This window comes from Amblyomma maculatum, chromosome 1, assembly GCF_055883805.1.
Source record: "Amblyomma maculatum isolate TAMU_Amacu chromosome 1, ASM5588380v1, whole genome shotgun sequence".
In the NCBI taxonomy this organism is placed as follows: domain Eukaryota; kingdom Metazoa; phylum Arthropoda; class Arachnida; order Ixodida; family Ixodidae; genus Amblyomma; species Amblyomma maculatum.
The window spans coordinates 500,009,882-500,033,096 of record NC_139344.1 but is presented as its reverse complement, the minus strand read 5'-3'; the positions used below and the strand labels follow the sequence as shown (position 1 = coordinate 500,033,096).

The 23,215-nt window shown below is 46.1% G+C and overlaps 1 protein-coding gene across 1 annotated transcript; it reads left to right on the top strand.

The window, feature by feature from the left end:
- The first annotated feature begins 86 nt into the window (after positions 1 to 86).
- On the top strand, positions 87 to 23,215 carry LOC146210319 (uncharacterized). The gene is made up of 3 exons (XM_084609501.1): positions 87 to 1,200; positions 7,372 to 7,458; positions 20,311 to 23,215. The coding sequence occupies exons 1-3, from the start codon at positions 1,165 to 1,167 to the stop codon at positions 20,566 to 20,568; spliced, it is 381 nt and encodes a 126-aa protein (XP_084465627.1). The 5' UTR covers positions 87 to 1,164; the 3' UTR covers positions 20,569 to 23,215.

Genomic DNA, 23,215 nt, shown 5'->3' with positions numbered 1-23,215 from the left:
TGAACTGAACAGATCACCTTCAATGTTAAATTACCATCGCTGTTTGTTTTCCTCACTACAAATGTAATCCCACCCCTTTTGTAACACCCCCTGAAATGGGGGCCTTTAAGGAATAAAACTGAACTGAACTGAACTCATTAAAGAAGCCTAGGTGGTCGAAATTTCCAGAGCCCTCCACTATGGCGTCTCTCATAGCCTGAGTCGCTTTGGGACGTCAAACCCCATCAACCAAACTAAACCAATTTATCACGTCGCCTTCCGCTCAAGTATTCCGTGTAAGAGCTAGAGGAACTTAGGTTGGCTCCTTGAGGATTTATTGATTTCCAAGAACCAAGAATTTATCTTAAGGAATGGGCGTGTGTAATTCCTAAAACATTTGCATCGAGAGAAAATAGGTAAGGATGCTCCATTTATTTATGATTTGGCTGCCAGCAGAATAGCAGCTGTTATTTTTATGCATGCACTATACTTTACTCTTGTAAAATTTCTTTTGGAAATATAGAGAGGTTTTCCTAAAGGGAAACAGACACCAGTATTAGTGGCCGTAAAAGGCCTGCTGTGGGCTTCCTCTGTTTAGACTTGGGAAATGTATTTCAATTCGCTTGGAAAGTCTGCCTATAAAGGCTCGTTCTCGTGATCTAACCCTAGCGCGATTGACAATACCATCACTGTGATGGAAGCGCAACCAAAGTTCTAGTAACGTCATACCACAATAAAGCAACCTACTATGAGTAATACCTCTGTCACACGAGCAGATTTAATGTCATTCGGTTTCGGTGCTACACGGTAAAATATGTCATTTGCAAATGGTAGCAATTACAATCAGCTACAAAAAATACTGCACTTAAGGAGCATCAGTGCGCATAAAAGGCGTCTGAAATCACTCTGTAACATTTTAAAGCTGATCAAAACATTTCTGTACGATAATTCAAGCGAAAAACGTTACTTTTGGCTGTGCTGTAGCACTTTAGCCATAAAAATCCAAGCCAAGTATCGAGTCACCCAGAAATCCGAAATATGTAAACAAACAATATGGCTGAACACAGCGGAGCGCGGATACACAGTGCGGAGACGCACGGAGACACGTAGAGCATGCAATTGGCGTCCAAACTGTGAGGCGCTCAGTCAAAACTTTAAATAGTTCCGAGATAAACATACGGGGAGATGCGGTTACCAAGGAACACAGAGCCCAAAATGATCGTGAGTCGCTGCCATTACTGGACCACTGCTGTGACCGAGAATAATGCCGTTCCGCGAGAGTCTGCAGTGCTAATAATTTTACACCTAAATTAACAGGTTTTAAAACAAAACCTTAGAAATATAATTTTTAAATTTCAATGTGCGCAGAATATTGTCACGTAGGGGGGACAAGGTCGACGACACAAATGAAGGGGTCGATGATTGCACTAAAGAAACTCTTTATTTGGGCTGACTTGCGCCCGCAAAAGAGCTAAGCAACTCGGCGGCGGCGATAAAAACAAACGTGCTCTTCGATCGTCGGACAAAGAATGCTCGTCACACTCGGCAACGCTCAATTTAAAGGCTGCACAGAACAATCTAGATAACGTCGCAGACAGCTACCAGCACGGGCTGGAACATTTGGAAAGACACCCAAGTGGCCAGAACCTTCGAGACAGATCTCGGTGCATCTTGCGCTACAACAAAACTGATAAAGGTGTGACTCGCGACATCGAGCATTAACAAACAAAGATTACGGAACTGATACGCGGTCCAGAATCAGAGTGATAAGCCTGTATGCCGGCGGCTGTTAAAAAACAACAAATACTGTTTTGAAGGTTTCGCGGCAATATGTTGTTGCGTTACTTGTTTCTGCTGCGTATCTGGCGTCAAGAGTACACATTCGGTTCGCGATCGAATGCGAATGAGTTCCCCAAACTCATTCGATGAAGAATGTCATTCGAACCTAATGACATTAAATTTTCTCGTGTAGCATGGGAATAATGACATTAGATGCTAATGTCATTCGATACGAATGACATTAAATTTGCTCGTGTGACAGGGGTATAATACCCATGCCACACGGGAAAATTAATGTCATTTCGACGCGCTGCTACACGACCAAAGCTAATGTCATTTGCAAATGATGGCAATTGCGATAGATACACAAATGTTGGTGCGCCTTTGAGAGAATGATGAGTGCTGTGAACGAAAACAGCCTTTAAAGTCATATTTATGCCTTGCATGACTCGTAACTAACCTGTTGATTACGAAGTTAGCGACTGCGCCGGTTGCGTTTGTTTACGAAAGGGTAGGGAACGTGCGCGCGTCGGTGCCTGGGTGTGGAAAGCGGACGAATTGTTTCAACAACGTACCTTTTGCACACTCCAAGTGCAACACGTAAACTAGGCAGTGGCTAGTGTATTGACCGACGACGCTTTTTTGAATTTTCGAGTATCGCCCGACGGCGTAGCGCACCACAGCCCCGTCGAGTCTCGTCATCGCAAGATCGTTTGCTGGGCATAAATGCCCGTCGAAAAATGCCGGACCCCAGCCTCATCAAAAAAGCAGACAACAAAATAGCATCACTTGCTGCGCCGGATCCCATGACCGAAACGGTGCTGCCCGCGAGAGCGGTGGACGACGGCGCTCTAGCCGTGCGCTACGCCCTGGTCGTCGCTAGGCCTAAACGGTTTCGCATCGAAGCCACAGCGGACGGCGCGTTGGGAATAGTCATGCCTATTCATGGAGCTGCTTACTGTAATTTCAATGGTGTCATAAATTTTCTGACGGTAAACGGAAGGTGTAATTTCGGCGACGCATTAGCATTGGAGCTACGTACTACGTACAGCACGAAATCGGATGAGCTGCCTCACACCGACGCTGCGGCTGCTACGGGGCTGCGAGTAGAAAATCGCTCTGGTTACTTATCACCGATCCTCAGTAAAGGTTATTTTGGAGGTTCCTTTATCCAACCGCGTATTATTTAAGGTCAGCAGATTTTGACGTTTTCTGACGGTGGCGAAAGAAAACCACTGTGCCTGCGCCCATGGACTGCGGCAGCCGCGGCCATTGCCGCTCGCGCAGAGTACGGTGGCTGGTAGCGAGGGTTCGATATTTTTTTTTCGCGATGCTATTTGGCATGTTTCACATAATTTATTGACTAGCTACAAAATTGTAAATGCACAGTAGTACTATAATGCCTGCGGCACGTTTGCAGTTTATTTTGACTATATATTCTCGCTGAGTCTCTGGTGTTGAGACAACACATGCCCTCGTTAGTCGCATTCGAATGAGTTCCTGCTGCCACACGGGAAAATGTAATGACATTCGATGAAAACGATATTAGGCATTCGAATGAGTTCCTCGAACTCATTCGAATGCCTAATATCGTTTTCATCGAATGTCATTACATTTTCCCGTGTGGCAGCAAACAAATGTCATTTTGAACAAGTGTCATTCGATGGAAATGACACTTGTTCAAAATGACAAGCCTTAAGCAAGCCTAGAAGCTCGAAAACCTAGAGCGCAGTTGGCACATCAGCGAGCCGCTTCGGCTGTGCGCCGTCGCTCGCTTGCTAGTTTTTCTGCGATTCTGCTAAAGTAGTCAAGCTTTTTGGGCTTTTGCAAAGCGCTTCGGATCGTCACGTAAATCTGCGATGGCGAAATTTCCCGTGTGATCGTGCTCGAGGCATCCGAACGGTTGCTCCTGCCGCGACTACCATATCATTTTACTAATGTGCAGTTTGCTTCGCTCGAGTAGATTCGGAGATGTTCGCTCGGTACGATGCGCAAGAAAAGCCTGAATTGACTTCGTTCAAGCTATCCAACACTGGAAGAAGCTCTGCTCTTAGACTATGGTGGCTACTTAGACTCGTACCAGAGCAGGCGGTGTTACCCCTCCTTTCAACCTCATTGTTAAATTCCTCTTGCATAGAATTTGCCTCTTTGGCTAGTGGAACAAATATGAAATTATTGTCCGCATTCTGTGCTCATTGTCGCTGATCGATGCGAAAAGCAAGGCGCCCGTGCGCTGTGCGATGTCAGTGCACGTTGAAGAAAACCAGGTGGTCTAAATCTCCGGAGCCCTCCACTACGGCATCTTTCATAGCCTGAGCGATTTTGGGACGTTAAACCCCATAAACAAAACGAAGTCATACCATGAACAAATAACCATAATAATATGGTAATAAGCAACCATATTTCGTGAAACGTTACAGTTTAAAGCCGCGCTTTAACAAATTCGTACGAACGTGCTTATGTCATGGGTTCGATCCCCATCTTCTGCAACCTTCTTCCATCCTAGCGATGCCACGTGATCCCAATCAGTTCCCCGCTGGTCCCATATTCTGAGTTTGCGCCCGAAGTGTCTCACCTGATTGGTCGAAACGCCAATACAAAACCACATCATATTGAAGGGTTTCCACCAATCAGATTACTCGAGATAGCGACACTTTCGATAACAACGCAAACTCTGGGCCAGAGATAAGCCTCTAATTTGGGGCTCACAACGCACGAATAATGATCATATATTGTTGAAAAATGTTTCTCGGCTGTAGGGTGCTGAACGACAACAAAATTAACGTGAATGGCAAACTTGAACCGCGCATGTAATCTTGCTGCTACCCCGGTGAAAAAATATTTGACATTTTTTCAGCGATGCTACCGTACATGCGCAGCCGTGGAGCGGCCGTTCTCGGAAGATGTTCAGAATCTCGTCAGATTATCTTGTACCCATATTAATCTAAAGTAGAAAACTGTGATACAATGTCATACTAATGGCAAATGATTGCGGATGGCCATGTACCCTCTGTTTAAGCATTTCATTGAATTTTCGCGAATGTTTCTTGAGTTCTGTCACAACTTGACCGCTCAAGTACAGCCGCATTCCAAGCAGCCTTTCTTGGCCTAGTCGAAAAGCAGTGCATGCATGGGGGTGTCTAATTACATCGTTATCATGCATCCATGCTAGTTGTTTACCCTGTGCGTACAACCAAAAATATATTGCAGGATGCATATCTTAGAATGTATTGCACTTCTAACGCGCTACCCATTTGCGTGGTACCATCGAATGCCCCCCTTACGCGTTTTAGACGCGACAAACCTGTCTCTGCGCACTCATGTCCTGTCTAGCAGACCGTAGTCTATATCCGAGAGAGGGATCCTAGTAGATGCACAAAATTGACCCAGTTAACTTTGTAGCCACTTAAAAAATATGGCAGGCCCGAAACAATTTGTCTGAATTACTGTAGTAAGCTAAATGAAGGTAGAGCTCGTCAATTCGGTTCAGCCACATTTAAACTCTACCAATTTCGTGTTTTACGGTTCGAAAAATAAATAATGAAATTGGAAAGGACTTGAGGCAGTAAGAGTAGGAATTGAAAACAAATGAAGCGCTAAGCCCGACCGGCAAACTGCGCTCCACAAATTTCACGCTTGGGGAATTAAATTAGCGGCAAGTGAAAGCTGCTTCATAGACGTCGTTCACAGGAGCTTGCCTCGATCCTTTGCAGGGCGTACAAAGAAACATTTTACACCAAGTGCTTGAAGCGAATGCAATGTGTTTGAGACAGCGCGCTACGATTTCTTCCTCTGCGCCCCAAGTTATATAGGAGAAAGTTGCTTCCAGAACTCAAGTGATGCCGCGAACCATTTTAATTTTCAACGTCATGCAGTGATTTCACAGAGCCTTCCTTACCGGCAACAATGGAGCGTCGGAAACGAGACGTGTTCGCATTTTCCAAACTTTCCGGTGTGCAGGGACTCTCGAGGCGCGCGACGATCGTCTGCGATGCCTTTCGTAAGGAGGGTGCTTCAGACATAGGCTGATGATCTTCAGTTTGTCATCTAATCATTGTTTTACATGCACTGAGTAATAGAAAGGGCTTAGGTGGACTGAGGCGCTCACCCTAAATGATCAAGTAATAGTCTTGTTTGGGCGAGTTGGTTCATCTTTGAAAGGTTACGTATACTTGCGCGAACAAGACGGGACGCAAAAAAAAAGGCACATATACGACATGTACGGAGCGCACCTTCCAACTGGTTTTAAATTTTGAAAAGGCCGATACATTTATACCGGCACTGAGCAAACACAAGAAAAATAAACACGTAGCATCCCGCCGCCAAGTGTTCCGCCAGATAGCAAACGTGTAAAACTGATATCCTTCGATATACAGTAATCAAATACAAGAAAAGGCCACGACACGGATAAAAGGGAAGATGAAGCATGAGTGAACGATGAACAGATAACATTTCTTAGCAAAAGCACAATGAGCAATTTTTACACATTGTACGAGTTTTTCTTTTTTGTTTTCTTTTTTCTTGTTTTTATTTCCTTGCATTGCTTTTGATAAGAAATGTTATATGTTCATGGTTCACTCATGCTTCATCTTCCCTTTTACCCGTGTCGTGGCCTTGTATTTGATTACTGTATATCGAAGGATATCAGTTTTACACGTTTGCTATCTGGCGGAACACCTGGCGGCGGGATGCTACGTGTTTATTTTTCTTGTGTTTGCTCAGTGTATCGGCCTTTTCAAAACCAGTTGGAAGTTGCGCTCCGTACATGTCGTATATGCGCCTTTTTCCGTGTCCCGTCTTCTTCGCGCAAGTATACGTAACCCTAAATGAGGGATTTAATAGTGAAATCAAAGAAACTTGTTATTGCACAAAAGCTGATAACACTTGCCATACATTTTACGGTCGCCATCTTGGCTCGATTGGGGCATTGCTTATAGTATCGGCCCGAACTGTAGGTAGCGCCACAGTCAGGCCAAGGTGTCGACCGCTGGAAGAACAGCACCTGTGCGGACCTTGGGCGCAATTCCAGGTTTTCTTGACAGCACGATTCAGTCGCGCTGTTCCTTTCAAAGATTGCACCGAGAATTATCTCAAGGCATTGTGTTAGTCGATGTAAAGCAAAAAATGGAGGACATACTTGTGCGCCCTAGCTGTATCTGCAAACGTCCCTTGTGCGAGCGAAACCATGCGCATATGATCGCAGTCCGCCTCTAGAGCGTTTTTCGCGAACGTCGCCAAAGTTCCCCTGCATGTAGGGAAAGTTAGAAAAATACGATCACGTCTGATGCTCTATTGTTGCAGGTAAGCAAGGCCTTGTAATAATGGCTCGATGCTTAAAGCTAAAATGATTCGCAATGGTTTCATTTTTGAAGTTTGAAAGCCAAACCCTAGTGCCATTTACGTTTGGCCATCACTTTAGTCTAGCTTGTAACGTCCGTGCGCGTGGTAAATTCGAGAGCAGACTTATTTAGAGCTCTAGTGCGGTGTGTTGTGAAATAAATCCTAGCGGTTAAAAGTACTTGTTTCTGCGTTTCTTTCAATGCAGTTGTTTAGTTTGGTGCAAACACTGAAGCCCAGTACCTGGTGTAAAATTTTGCTTCGTTTGATCTACAGGGGACCTCTCTAACGCTTCCAGAAAAGCTTGCTCACGTCTGTACCTCGCGACGTGAACTCGAGGCGCGCCCTTGGCTTCGCGATGCCGTGAGTCTTCCGTCACTTGTAGGTAATACAATTTCTAGGCGTGAAACGGACCGTTTTGAGATAGGGTTTTGCCCTTCACCGGTCTGGCTTGCTGCTTTATTTTCTTTGCATGCCGCTAGCTCCAACTTTAACAGATGGTCCGGCCTTTTCACTTCGGTGCATTATTCTAAGAGCCGTGAAACACAAGTGTTTAGAATCAGCAAGCGCGAAAGTGTGAAACTCGGGGAGAAAAAATGGAATCGCCGCAGTTGAATTGTATGACGATGTACGTTTTTGTGAGCTATGTGATCGCATCGAAGTTGAATGTAGCACTCACGAAACGTTAGAAGAAAACTAAGCCTTAATGGGACCGAATCCTTAACGGGGATGTCGTCTCAGCATCGAAGCTGTCATTGCCACTCTACAGTTTCGAAATTCAAGGCTGCGTTTCATTTAGACTGCGAAAGCATTGAAATCATGCCTCCCGGTTTTCGCCATCTATTTTATTACAAAAAGGCACGTACACTAGCGTTGCCGAGCTTTCTGTTTGCCATGACAATCCTGAAAGAACAACCGGTTGCCATGCATCGCCAGTAGACGCAGCTCAAATGGATCAGTTCTCCGTCGATAGGATCGCGGTGTGGCGCAATGACGTGAAATTCGCCGGTGCTTTCACAATGGTTAAATTGCACTGGTGAAATATCTACTATACGGTTCCGTGCGCATCCTATTTCATCTGAGAATAGTTCGCGGCTGCACTAAAGCGTGAGGTCGATTTGGTGATAATTGATGAAAATTGTCGGTAGTATGCGGAACTGAGCGCTGCTGGGTACAGCCGAGGGACTCAAGAGGGGAAGATATTTCGGTTTACATTATACGTGCATACATACGTACTGTCACAAGCTGCCTCACATATAGAGTGGAAGTTACGGTATCTCCCCTCTCATCCGAGCATGCTTCTACATGATTTCGGGGCAGCGACCGGCCAGCGCGCGTCCTTCACGGTGGGCCGAGCGCAACCAGCCGAGAGTACAAAAAAACATTGCCCACGATTAGGTTTTTTCCTAATGCGAAATTTGAGCGCAGCTCATCAGTTGTTTCACCTTTTCGATAAATTGAGGCAACGATTTCTAGCAAGACACGTATGTACAATTACAGACAACTTTTTTTTTAATTTTTCACACGTATTCTTTCAAAAAACACTCCACTGACAGTTCTTGGCTGTCATGAAAGAAGCTTTGTGGTCGGAGTAATGAAGAGAGCAATTGAGTTATCGGCAGGTTGCGGGAGGCAGCGCGTGGGTCCATAGGAATGTTGCGCGACGAACAGGTAGCAGCGACCGACTGATGCCGCTGACGCCGCTAGCGAGTGAGAACGGGATGCACGCACCGTGATTCGCTTAGCAGGTCGGCGTTTCGGCAACCGGAGAGTACCCTCGCCGCCACTTAGGAAGAGGGAGGGAGGGGCTCCTCCTCTTTCTGCATGGCGGCGACGGCGTTCTACGCAGCACGTTGTCTTGACTCGCCGATCACTGCTAACGCTGCCTCCGGCGAACCCCCCCCCCCCCCTCCTTTCCTCGTGTTCTCCGGTTGCTGCGCGCGCTCCTGCCCACATCGTTCGCCGCTGAGTGTAAACCCCCCCTCCCCCTCTTCCTGCGAGGCTCCGGTTGCCGAAGCGCCGGCTCGAACTGGGGGGCTGAAAGGAGGGCGGAACTGGTTGCGAGGCCGACGACGCCGCCGCAAAACCCAGCAACGGGCGCCACAGAGCTGCGCTGTAAAAGGTAGACCGCAGCACGCCCGCGGCAGTGCGTTCTGGGGAGATGTAGTGATGTAGTCTTTCGGCCCACTCTCGCATCCGCTCTCTCTGGGAAAGCTTCTTGTTTTTTCACTCAGTCCGCGATCAACTCATCATTTCTTCTCTTGTTGTACGGCCGCCGCTACCGATCAATTCTGCGACGCCTCATCGAACAAGAAAGCCGTGAGAACTCCTTTTTACTGTCGGTTAACTGAATATTGTTTTCGCCTCTGTTTGATCTGGCTTAGTATTTTACGCTGTGGTGTAACTCTTGCGTATCTGTGCTATCTTTATAGCCTTCTTTTATTGCAGTTTTCGCTCTTGTCATTTACAGAGTCGCCTTTTATCGTGTCGTGGCGTTTTTTTTGTGTTCGATTATTATGCAGTGTAATTTGAACTACCAGCTATAAAGATCCAATTGTTGCAAAAAAACGTTACTTTCTTGGAGTTATTCCTTAATAACACACATACTTCATGGGTCTTTTCAACTGTGTCCTCATAGAGGGACGGCGGGTAACCGTAAAGGGCGCCTTTGTTGACCGTAAAGGCGGGACATAATTGGCGCCCGCGGCAGGACTGGTCAAGCAAGTGTTGGTGAAGGAGTAGGTGCAAATATTTTTTTGTGTTGTGTATAGCTCTTCCCACCTAAAATGGCCGAAGCAGAGTTAGAACTACTTGTTGGCTTTGAGGGTCAAGAGCTGCTCAAGTGGTTAGACCAGGAGCGAGCTCGTCGCAGAGAAGAACGCAATGAGGAACGTGCGCGACGGAAAGAGGAGGCAGAACTAGAGTTGTAGAAGGCCCACGAACAGTCTAAACTCCGGATGGCTGACATGGAGACAGAAGTACGGACATGGGGAAAGAAAAACAATTACTCCGACGAGACCTATCGAATAGTCTGGCAACTGACACCGGTCAGAAACGTGCGAGGGTAAAGTTGCTCGGCCCGAACGCGTAAGCCCGCACAAGCCGGTTTTTAATGAAAGCAGGGACGACCTTGACGCCTCATGCGTTTCGAGCGCATCGTTGAGAGTCAGGGTTGGTCTCGCGATCAATGGGCCCTTAGTCTGTGTTTAAGCGGCGAAGCACTCACTGTTTTTAGTCTCCAAGTGCTTGGACTACAACAAGCAGACACTCATGATTCGCTTCCGTATGACAGGGGAGGAGTTCAGGGAAAACTTTAGGTCTGCTAATGCCCGGAACGAGGAATACTGTTCACAGTTCGTGACGCGCCTACAGAACTTCTTGGAAAGATGGATATAGCTGTCAAAGAAAGAGTACGCAGATCTCTTTAACCTGATTCTAAGGAAACAGTTCTTGTCTAACTGCGCCACTTGGCTACAAATTGTTTGGAAAGAAAAGGACACATCCTGCGCGAAAACAGTAGCAAGGGCAGAAAGTATGCAGAGGCCAATGGCTGGTCGAACTTCGGTAAGCGAAGCACCCCGCAGAATATGGCAGTTATCTCCAAGAATACTGAGAGAAGGGAAACTTTGCTGCAGTCATCGGACGCGAAGAGCCGCGCTGAAATGTTTTATTTGTGCGCGTACGGGACCTGAAAATTGCCGCCACCTCCGATGGCCGCCCAAGAAATGCAGCAAGTCAGGTCATCCAAGCTGCTGAGCAAATGGGGCCTCAAAACAGAGAGAGGAAAATCGGCTGCATTGAGAACGGATACCCGTCATCAATGTCACCAGTAAGAAATTCGCAGCCAGGGACCTTTCGTGGCCGACATGATTGGGGGCCGTTCGAGCCCTGACACAGATTTGGTACGAAAGGAAGATACGAAGGTTTACTTACTTGACCGCTCGGTCCTGTACTTTCAGGGACGACTTCGCGCTAAGTGCGCATCCTCTGTATGATTTAGTGCTGGGCAATGTGGAAGGTCAGCAGACGACCCCGATCCAAACTGGCGCAAGACAAAAGAAAGCGAGACTACAAAGCCAACTGAAGTAAAAGTTGGAGTGCCTGACAACATGCAAGGATAAATCGCTGAAAAAGCTTAAAGACCTGCAAAGTCTCCCTAGTATATGGCGCCAAAGGTTGGTTCAAGAGCAAGGAAATGACGCGACCCTACGCTTGTGCTTCCATCGCGTGGGCGAACAAAGGAAAGGGTAGTGACCAATTTTTTATTGCTACGGCGTCCTTCAGAAGAAATACGTCGCCGAGTTTGGCGGGGAGTGCACCGAAGTTGTTGCGCCCCGAAAGTACAGATCAGGTGTTCTCAAGCTGGCACATGATGATGGGAGGCCACCAAGGCGCGAAGAAAACTCCAAGCTGCAGACGGAATTCTTCTGGCCCGCAATGCAGGCTGAGTGGTTCGTTGCGTCATGCCAACGCACAAATCCGAAGGGCACCTTTGGTCCGAGTTCATTGATACCCCGTTTAAGAGGGTCGACATTTTTGGCCTACGCAACCCGAAGGCAATCGGTACATCCTGACCATGATGGACTATGCTGCTCGGTACCAACCCTGATACAGTCGCGCTTCCTAGCATCGAGATCAAAAGGGCAGCTCTTGTCGAAATATTTCCCGTGTAGGAGGGAGGCGCCCTATTTATATTGTTATTTGATTATTGACACTTCTGAATAATATCACGCATCAGTTTTGCTCATTAAGTCAAACACATCCGGTGCGTGATGTCATTCCTATGACGTTGACAATTGTCGTATGGCTATTTCGACGTCTGATTGATTTTACTTTTACGGCAATGGCTCTCATTAAATAACTAATTGTCCTATTGACACAATTTTAGAGCGCAGCGCTTTGGCGCTTGTTCCTGGGTTTCGTGGCGTCGGCGTTGTCCCTCATAACCAGCTCCACTTTCACTCCCATCTTCCTTCCCTTACTGCATAATTCAGGTGTCCACAGAAGCAAGCGTGAAAGATACGGCGCCTTTCCATTCCTGTGAACCAATTATGAAAGACACGCTTCAGAGCTCAAGTGGAAGACGTTACAACACATGGTACACATTGCTAAGATAATAATTCATGAATAATGCGAGCGCCTACACCGAACTGCAGGTCAACATGTGCAGTAACCGAGAATTCACACAGCCACAGAGAAAAGCTTTATATTTTGATGTAGTTTGCGCACATACAGCGAGTTTGATGCTACGGATCTCTAGCCGATCGTCCCTTGGCTTTCGAGGAAGGCCTGGCCCGGATCTAGCCCATCCTCATTTTTTTTAAAACATATATTGCTAGAAATGCGATGAGACACTTGCTAACTTTGGCTAAAGCGTTTTCAAGTCAGTATAAGATATTTAATATTTCTACGATTCCTCCATCTGTAGTGTTAGATGGGAAATAAACTTTGACTTTGCAAAGGTTCTTTCTTCTCGTCTGGAGCTTGTGGCATTAGTCTTTTCGCCGTGCAACGTTTCTCTGGGCCCACGCTCTGCCTCCCGAAAACCTAATTGCTGTCTTTATTTCTCCGACCACAAGCTTCCTTCATGACAGTCAAGAACTGTTAGCGGAGTGTTTCTTGAAGGAATATGTGTGAAAAATAAAATGGTTTTCTGTAATAGTACATTCAGGTCTTGCTCAAAATCTTTGCCTCAATCTACCGAAAAAGGGGAAACAAGCTGCGCTCAAATTTCGCATTAGGAATAACGTAATCGTCTTAGCATCCTCCTCTCGATTACAACCACCCTTTTGATCGAAACTCTTACGAGAAAGACAGAAGAATGTACACACGTTTTGTACACACGACCTTGCCCTAGTAATGCTTTCGCATTAATAACTCACTTCTCCGCTAACCACTCAGCGACTCCGGTTGGCATAATGGTGAAATTATTTCCATTTGTTTTAATTTGCACTTGTAGGTACGTTGATAAGCTGAGGTAACATTTATTTTTTCATCTTTTTTCTTGCGTTGACATGCATATGCTATCATGAGCAAGAACTCACGAGCGCGTGGCTCGAAACCCACTTGGGGGAAACAGCCGTTGTCACTCCCGCCTTACTAGCATTACTGCGAAACGGATTGCAAGTCACCCTGTCGGAAGTGATGAGGCATTTTTACGTTCTTCGCACATTTGAACGTTTGCGTGTGACTGGCCATATCATAGGCCATTAAAAAAAACGTCGACCAGAAAAAGCTTACTGCAGCATGCAAGAAAAAGTAAGAAACGAAAAAGTAAACAGCGGTATCTGGCGCAGATACCACGGTTCACAATCTGCGCTTCAAAACCGCCTTATCATCGCTAGCGGCCGGTGCCTCGCAATCAGCTGCCGTTTCGCAGTAATGCTAGTAAGGCGGGAGTGACAACAGTTAACGGAACCGCAGCGCCCTTTTGTTTTCCACAGCGGCCGCACCGTATCGCCCCAAGTGGGTTTCGAGGCTATGTGCCTCGCGCTCGTGTGTTCTTGCTCATATTGCTCATGATAGTACGTACTTCTTTATATACTGTGGGCCCGTGACTTTGTCAGCTTCTGCTATGGGCTCCCGCCATCATTTCTACCATGATGGCAAATAAATTGATTTGTACACGATGCCCGTTATTGTTTTTCTTTTCTTCGATTGTACACTGCGATCTGTTGCTCTCTATCGTACTGTAAGGGCCCTTTAAATAGGGGTTCGGAACGGGGTTATGAAAGCGTGCATTATGATACAAAGTGCCTATGAACGTTCATACCGCCCACAAGTCCACAAAAACAAGCCGATAATTTGGTCGACTTATTAAAAATTCCTGCTTTCGCGCCACATGGCGACCATGGTGGCCCGTGTTCTCATCATCTCGAGGTAGATGACGTAAGCAGTGCTTCGCATTGCTATCATTGGTTCGCGGCCCCACAGCGGTGAAGGCTCGCCCAGGCAAGAGACGCGTCCTTCTTTCCACACTCTCCAGCGCTGTCTAGCTCTGCGGGGAGCCAAACAAACGTAAGCCAAGGCTCGTAGCGCTTTCGCCGGCGAATCTCTAGTTAAGCTTTTTTTTTTTTTTTTAACGCTCAGGCCTGTATATGAGTTGAGAGGCAAAACACGGGGGCTATTTCTGCGGTGCTACACATTCTAGACGTTTTGAGAGAATATGATAGGGAATTCAAAATCAATATCACCCTCGGCGATTTTAAAAACTTCACTTGATTATATCCTTCTTTTTTGCTCCCATTTGGGTCCTTCGTAGCGTGAAGCATCGCTGGTGTTCTCGTACATGATCTCAACGTGTGGTGTTTAGGCTCAACCACCGTGAAAATTGCCCCGCTCTCGCATACTTCGTGAGTGGGCTGCGTAAGTTGTTTGTGCTTTTTCCCGGCACAGTGCGTGGCCGATTTATTTGTTTCCGATGACCGCCCGGATTCCCACCCGAGTGAAAATAAAAAGGCGAGACAAGTCGGCCGGAGGCTGCTCTATGCGAGGGGCGTGTGGATGGATGGAATATAGGAGCGTCCCCTTTGAAACGGGGTGGTAGCATGCTCATTTTTCTCCATATATCTTAATTATTGATTTAGAATGGTTAACTAAACCATCATTCTATTTATTAAATTTTTGTTCCTACATTACTAACATTATGTCACTTCTCTGCTTTTAAGCCACCAATCTTCCAGTCGTTTTTTTGCTAGTTTCCACCGCCGGTTTATTCACCCGGCCACTGGTGTGTGTTTTTCACCTGTTGCTTAATGCTCTTTATTTCTCCGTCCTTGTGACTAGCATACTTACTAGTTAGTTTCCTAGTTCTTTTCCTTCATTGTGAGTCAACGCTTTTTAGGTACAGGTATTTAAATACCTTAGCTGCCCATCTGTTACTGTCCAATTTCCTCAGGCGTTCCTCATATAATATTTTATTCTGAGCTTCCCGTACTTCGAAAGATGCCCAGCCCATATCTCCCTGTACCGCCTCATTTGTAGTTTTGCCGTGGCCACCTAGTGCTAATCGTCCAACGGATCTCTGATTTATTTCTAATGTCGACTGTACCTCTGATTTTAGGCACAAAACCGCATTTCCGAAAGTAAGTCCGGGCACCATAATTCCTTTCCAAATACCCCTCATACCTATTGTATCCCCACAATGCCTTATGCTTCATTATCCCGGCATTCCTTCTCCCTTTGGCCTTAATGATTGCTCATGCTTTCCAATGTATGCCAATCCTTCGTTTACCCCCAGATATTTATATTCAGCTATGTATGCGCTGTTGTGCTGGTGTGCGCGTCCTCTTTGAGTCCGAGTGGTGTGGTGGTGCGAAGCTGGGCAGAAGATGTATGAACTCTGCCGTCGTCTCACGAGAGCTAGAAAGCTAGAGGGATCTGTGTTAAAGTAACTCGTGGTGGGTGTCCTTTCTGGCTGCGAGTTTTCTGTTCCTTGCTTGGTTTCATTGGACTTGTGATATGTTTCGAGCTCCCTTCCCACTCGGTGAGCCGGAGCACAAGACTAGCCGTCAGCAGAGCCGGCGTGCGAATTAACAAACTCTAGGTAACTCGTACTGCGTTGTCGTAGAAGGCACCTTATTATCTGTGTTCTCTAGCAAGTGCGAACACAGTGAGAATTGGAACCATGATTAGATTTCACGACACGTATTGGCTACGCTCATTCGCTATGTAACAACTGTGGTAGGCGTTGACTGATATGGTTGCCAATATTTAATTACCTGTACATCAATGCCGTCGTACATTTAAAAGTGGAACTTAATTGTTTTCTGAAATTTCTGAAATGTTATCTAATATTAATTATAAGTAGAGTATTTTTGCGCGTACCAAAAGCTGATCATGTAAAATGCGCCAGTTTTTAAAGCTTTGACGCTAGCGTACGTTAGTGTGAGGTGATACATTACTATATAGTGGCGTCAGTAGCTTCCTTATTAAGCTGCAATTGCTACGTTCAGGGCTGTCCTTGCCACTTTTGAACTCCAGGGGTTGCCGCCCGAATAGCCCATGCTTGCTTTCTTGATGTTGTGGTCGGAAACCTTAGACAATCGTGACGGATGCAGTGATGAAGCCATTCTGCTACCTAAATTACACGTTTGCTTTCTTGTCACAGGAAACGTGGTTGTTCTAAGTATAGAAACCAAACTTCACAAAGCAGCCCTCGTTTAATTTATCTAAAATGCAGACCGTCACAATCCACTCTGAAGATATAGCGAAACTAATAGACAACTTCAAGGTGTAGCAATCCACGCTGCGACAATATATCGCCTGAAATTCTAAAAGGCACAAAACTGATTGCCAGTTTGATTTTATCGACAATTTTCACTCGGTACATCGCCACAACATCAATTTCAAGCGACTGGAAAAACTAGCAGCCATTCTGACCTTCGAATTACCGCCCTTTTTCTTTGACGTACATTTTTTTTTTTTTTTTCAAACTACTAGAGCATGTACTGCACTCCATCATTGCATCACACCTTGACACAAATTCTTTTTTCATTCCGAAACAGCACGAAACGGCGGAAACAGCACGGTCGAGGCCTCTCATGCGAAACAGAGCGAATCCACAGCGGATATTCGCCTTAATCTTAATGCCGGCTTTCAAATTGACGTCATTTACCTCGAGTTTTCGAAAGCATTCGACTGCGTACCCCATCCTCGCCTCATTGCTAGACGGTCGAGCCTTTGTGTTGACCTACTTGTTTTATCGTGGGTTTACTGCTTCCTTTTGTCACCGTTCATAGGCACTGTCAAGAAAACCACCAATCTTCAGCCAAAACCGTCTTTTCGGTTGCTCCTCCCAGCCCTATTTTTTTCTTCTTAGTTTTAAACGACCTTCCTTGCAACATATCGTCACTTTGCCTATTCGCAGGTGACTGTATTCTGTACCGACATGCGTCAATACATAATGCAGTCGATACATTTTGTAGCGATAGTTGCATTACGCCCGGTTTTCGCCACCGTGGCCGCACTGTGACGTCACACCACGGCCCTCGATTCTCTCGCAACTCGGCTCGGTTATCGCGGTCACCGCGCAGCCACCACTCCTGCTGCGCTCGCTGCACCCCCTGTATGACGGCATACCACCCGCAACCATAGTTGAGGCCAGCCTGAAGTAGGCCAGGAATGAGCGTGCCGAACGGTTGACCAAACACCATGAAAGCGATGACGGGCTCGCTTCTAACAATGAATCTGATGATGAATGCTGCTCGAGTTCTGCGTAGAGCGAAGCTTAAGCGTAGCCGGTGGTCGCTACTCGACTAGGTTTAACCAGAGCTAAACCACAGCCAATTTTTTTTACCCTCATAAATTCGGCGAAAGTGCACGGAATGAATATCCTTCAACCTATTATATCGACTCATGATATTGAAAGCATTGCATGCTCCTATTTTCTGGGGCAACATTGCAGTAAAACACCTCACTAGGCTGCTTGCTCAACTGATATGTTTTAAATGCATTTATAATGTATATACTCGGAATAAGCGCTGTATTGTGCCATCTTTATTAAGCCAACCACTCCTGATAAAAAAAGTTCGGAGGAAAGCGAATTGTGACTGCCGCTGAAAGGTTGAAGGGGGGGGGGGGGGGGGGGGAGGTCAGGAGCACGGTGTAAGAATAATATACTGAGGTGTTGACACTCTCCTCACCCCGCGCGCAAAAGCAAGGCCCGCTCGCGGTCAGAAAATGTTCGGGGGCGTGGCCAGGCGTGGCCATGGCAACCGGTCGCTAACTTAGAGGGCGCTGCGAAACGCGGGCCCACGTGGGAAGGGATAAGAAGTACGGAGGATGTCAAAGTATGCAAAGGATTAAGACAAGGCTGTCCTCTATCACCGGTGCTGTTCATGCTTTATATCATAAACCTGGAACGGAGGATACAAGGCAGTAACCTAGGTTTTAACCTGTCATACAGATTAGGTGGAAAGGCGGTAGAGCAGCGCCTCCCCGGTTTGATGTATGCAGACGATATTGTGCTGCTAGCTGAGAGTCTGGAAGAATTGCAAACTCTAGTTAAGTATTGCGGAGACGAAGGGGACGCTCTAGGCTTCAGTTTCAGCGCAGTTAAGTCGGGTCTGATGATTTTCAACGGCTCAACTGATCAAGGTCTTAAAATTCAAGGCCTTGAAATACCTAGAGTAGCAGAATATAAATATTTGGGGGTATGGGTAAACGAAGGATTGGCATACATTGGAAAGCATGAGCAATCACTTAAGGCCAAAGGGCGAAGGAATACCGGGATAATGAAGCATAAGGCATTGTGGGGATACAATAGGTATGAGGTATTGAGGGGTATTTGGAAAGGAATTATGGTGCCCGGACTTACTTTCGGAAATGCGGTTTTGTGCCTAAAATCAGAGGTACAGTCGACATTAGAAACAAATCAGAGATCCGTTGGACGATTAGCACTAGGTGCCCACGGCAAAACTACAAATGAGGCGGTACAGGGAGATATGGGCTGGGCATCTTTCGAAGTACGGGAAGCTCAGAATAAAATATTATATGAGGAACGCCTGAGGAAATTGGACAGTAACAGATGGGCAGCTAAGGTATTTAAATACCTGTACCTAAAAAGCGTTGACTCACAATGGAGGAAAAGAACTAGGAAACTAACTAGTAAGTATGTTAGTAACAAGGACGGAGAAATAAAGAGCATTAAGCAACAGGTGAAAAACACAGAAGGTAAAAATTGGATAAATTCGATGGAAAAAAAAACAGAGTGTGGAATTATACCGAAAGTGGAAAATGCAGATCAGGAAGGAAGATTTCTTTGATAACTCAAGAGGCAGTGCCCTACTTTTTGAAGCTAGATCAGGGTGCCTTAGAACACGCAGCTGCAAAAAGAAGTTTAACAATGGAGATGACGCATGTGCTGTATGTGGAAACTCCAGTGAAACAATTGACCATATTATACTCGAATGCAATGGTATCCATCCGGAAGTTGATGCAGGCGCAATCACTGTTCCTGAAGCTCTGGGCTTTAGAGATAACAGTGGCCGGGTGAATAAACCGGTGGTGGAAACTAGCAAAAAACGGCTGGAAGATTGGTGGCTTAAAAGCAGAGATGTGACATAATGTTAGCAATGTAGGAGCAAAATTTAATAAATAGAATGATGGTTTAGTTAACCATTCTAAATCAATAATTAAGATATATGGAGAAAAATGAGCTTGATAGCTACTGCTACCACCCCGTTTCAAAGGGGACGCTCCTATATTCCATCCATCCATCCATCCACGCTAGCCCGGCGTGGCGCGGCGGCGCGGCACTTGGCACGTGGTTTGCATATTTCAGTGTGCGGCTGCACTTCCGTGCTGTTTTAAACGTGTTCTTTTATTTTGCTTAAACACCGTCTGTTTGCCTACCGTCAGCAGAGTAGCCCACAATGGTGAGTTTTGCGCAAAGTGATGCGCAATGGGAAGAAAGTGCTTCGTGCCGAACTGTAATTCGGGGACTTGTGCGGAGCGTTGTTCAAAGCTCCGTCCGACAATGTTCGTTTGGAGGCGGCGTGCAATTCCTAGGGCATACCGGACGTTAATGCCCACCGACCACGTCTGTGCTAAGCATTTTGCAGAGGACGCGATATCCCGGGCATATTACGCGGCGCTCGATGGAAAAGAGGCCTTTCCAAAGATGGTGTGCCTACTTTATTTCCGAACTGTCCCCTCACGCGGCCAGAGAGACCTCGGAAGAGGGAACCTCAGAGACGTCGGCCGAATGTCGACGACAACGGTGCGATGCAGCCTCTCCAAGCTTCCTTGCCTGCTGCGATGCCTGCAGAACTTGGCCTTGGAGCCAGAGGTTAAGCGACTCTGATGTCTGGCTTCTACAAATACATCATCTAGTGATGCTCGACCAAGTGATTTTTTTTTTAGCTGCAAACATTGTATACACAATTTTGTCTCATGCAAATTGATTCAGGACTCCACTGCAGACGCTACTTGGTCTGATTATTAGAATCCAGAAGAGTACCTGAAAGACATCAATTTGCTGCACCACATTACACTGAGAGAGAAGAATGCCAGGTAAACTGGCTCTGCGGTTGACTCAGTGTTGTTTTTATTGGCATACTGTCTCACTATTACCTGCATCATTGTGAAATGAGCTCTGCATTATCGGTGTGGCAAGTGGTGCAGTTGTCAGGTCTCGGATTGTTGCCGCAAATTGCTTGCTTATCCCGATATTCTAGCTTTGTTTAATATATTAACCTTCCTTTTGTCGTCTAGATTGGCTGCCCAGCAGGCGACGACTGTCAAGTCACCAGCGTTAACAGGATTCCTGCTGAGCCAAAAGGCAAATACAAGGCACGTCTACCCTGGGAAGAGGCGCTGTCATTTTCACTGCTTTCTGAACATGGGCAGTGCCGAGGATGTTGTGATTTTTTCTCAAGTGGCTTTGCCAAACACTCTAACCACCCAGCTCCGCAAAACACTGCACCTTCCTCTTTCAATGATGTAACTATCGAGAGTGTCAACATTCTATAGGTACAGTAGAAAGTGGTCTTCAATATTTTCATGACCTTTAAAGAAAAATTTAATAACATCCATCCAGAGTGTGCATATGTGGAATGTGGCTGCTTACTGATGGAACAACCTGCAGGGCTTGCGAACGATTGAAAGATGTGCTGCGTATCCATCATGCCAGGCAAATGAAAAAAGCCCAAGTAAGGCGGCTCCTAGCAAGTCTATCAAAAAAAAAAATCCAGAGTTGAGACGCAAAGCGAGAATTGCCTGTTATAAATCTAAGATAAGGCTTCTCAACGGGAAAAAAGCAGAAATTGCTAAGTGCCAAAGAAAGCTAAAGAATCTCAATGAGGAAACCATTGAACGTCTGCTTAAGGAGGCAAACCTTCCCGAGGCTCAGAAGCTCGTTTTCAAAGAGTGTGTGGCAGCCGGAAAGGTTCACTCAAAAAAGGGCCGGAGGTATTCTGACAACTGGATACTGCTCTGTCTGCTCCTGCATATTTGGTCACCTGCAGGGTACAAATTTCTAATGGAAAATGAAATTGTAGCATTGCCGTCGGTCAGAACAATACGTCGTTACATGGCGACGGTCGGCTTCAAGTCTGGATTTGACAGCAAGTTCTTTGCTGCTCTAAAAAAGAAGTTCGCGAAGAAGGACAGTTTTCAACAACATGGTATAAAAATGTTTGACGAAATGCAAGTCCGCAAAAGCAAACGCGTCAATTCAAGTACAATGACATATGTAGGATTAACTTCAGAGACGGAAGACTCAGGCCACGGCCGCTCAATGGAGGGTGCGGCCCGTCGCGTCGCCCAGAAGAGCCGTATTGCGCCTAGTTCTCATCGCCACCGCTCCGGGACGAGTCCGGGCGGAGAGCTGCGCGCAGCGGCTGTGCTTTCGTTTCGGCGTCCGCGTGGTCGGCGCTTGCTCATTTTAGGATTATGAGCGGCGTTTCACACAGTATGTGATGCTATGTGCAAGTTTGCTATTGATAAGGTGATAGCGGCAAGTCATCATCACTAGGCTTTTCCAAGTCATTCGTGGTCTTCCGTTTACAACGAGGCAGTCGTGTGCTTCGCTGAGTGCGCACCCATTTAGTTGCGTTTCAACCACTGTAATAACGTATTAGATATTGCAATCTTGAAATCGGGACATGGTCTGGGGCCATTTATTCAGCGTGCACTTTTCTGGAAACTTACAATTCAGGAAGTAGCGTTCAACATTATTGTTCAGCCTGCTCCTCCGTTTTCACTGGAAATAATATTCAAGTGGGTACCATCACCAAAACATACTAGCTAACGCAAACTGTTGCAAAAGAAACAACACAAGACAGCCAGTTCAACGACACGCCCGCAGGCTGAGACAATTTTTTTCTCGTTTGATTATGAAGCCACGTGATGCACAGAAGACACGCAAGCTTATTTTACAAGCGAAGAACTTTTCTCGAAAAAGGTTTATGTGCAAGCGTGATTTTTTTCACTGTCTAATTGATGTTGCCTGTCCAGTTGGTCAGCAGTGGTCGCATTAGTTTGGTTAGGTCCTTAGTGTGACTGCGGTCTTCTCTCTCGCAAATCAACTCCGGAAATTGCACAAAATAGGGAAGAAGGGATGAAACTAACATGTTGCATAGCTTGCTGCTTCTTATGACCTGCGGGCACTTTATCACCTTGCTAACAAAGGTGCATGGTGATTTTCAGATACATTAGGCGTCCATCATCAAGAATTTTGATAAGTCCAGGGTTTTGCAGGAATCACAAGGCACAAAGTTAATAAATGGATGGGGACTAATAAAATAAAATTATTGACACTCTAAAGTAAGCACTAGAAGTTATTTAAACTTTGGTAATATATAAATAATGAAAACACGGGCAGGCACTGAAAACAGAATAAATAAAAATGTTTCATGAGATTCTGTAAAACTATTCATACTTTCTCTTCAAATGGACGTAACCAGCCAAGAATGCGATCGGTGCTAACTGCTGCTGGTTCACACCACACGTGAATGAATCCAAGCTGACTCGAAAACGCTCTCGCAGCAGACGGCAAGGTACGTACTTTCAAGTTTTATAGCTGCCTATTGTTGATAGGTGCATTTGCAGACTGATGCTTGCAAGATGCCAACCTGCACAAAGCATGGCAAAGTGTGTATAATCTCAGTCGATATATTTTTTTTGCTAGTGGTACCTTCAGTATTTTCTCCGAGGTGAAAACTGCAGCCCTTGTGTCAACTTTGTCGTTCCCGCCTTTGAATTGCCTTAGGCTGCTAAAAAGCGATACTATAGACCCGATTTCAGAGCCTGCTTTAGGGCGTATCGGAAGCTGATTCGGTTAAATGCAATGCACTAGTAAGGCACACAGAATACATTGTTGTAAGATTCTTGCTGTGATCAAGAAGGTACTTAATTGGCGCCACTGTGGATCTGGTTGTCATGATTGTTGCTTCTACGTGCCTCCTTGGACCTGAATGTCTTCGATATGGCAAAGCCCAACCAAGAGAGTCGCTCGTCATCTGACAAATAGAGCGGCTCCTCTTGGTGTCCCCGCGGCTTACTTGTGCGATGTTGGGCAAGGCATACCATTTTGACATCATCGTCATAAAAGTGATCGTGGCGCAGCTATCTTGAAACACACATGCTTCAGAATGACACGGGGGTTTGTCCAGGAGGA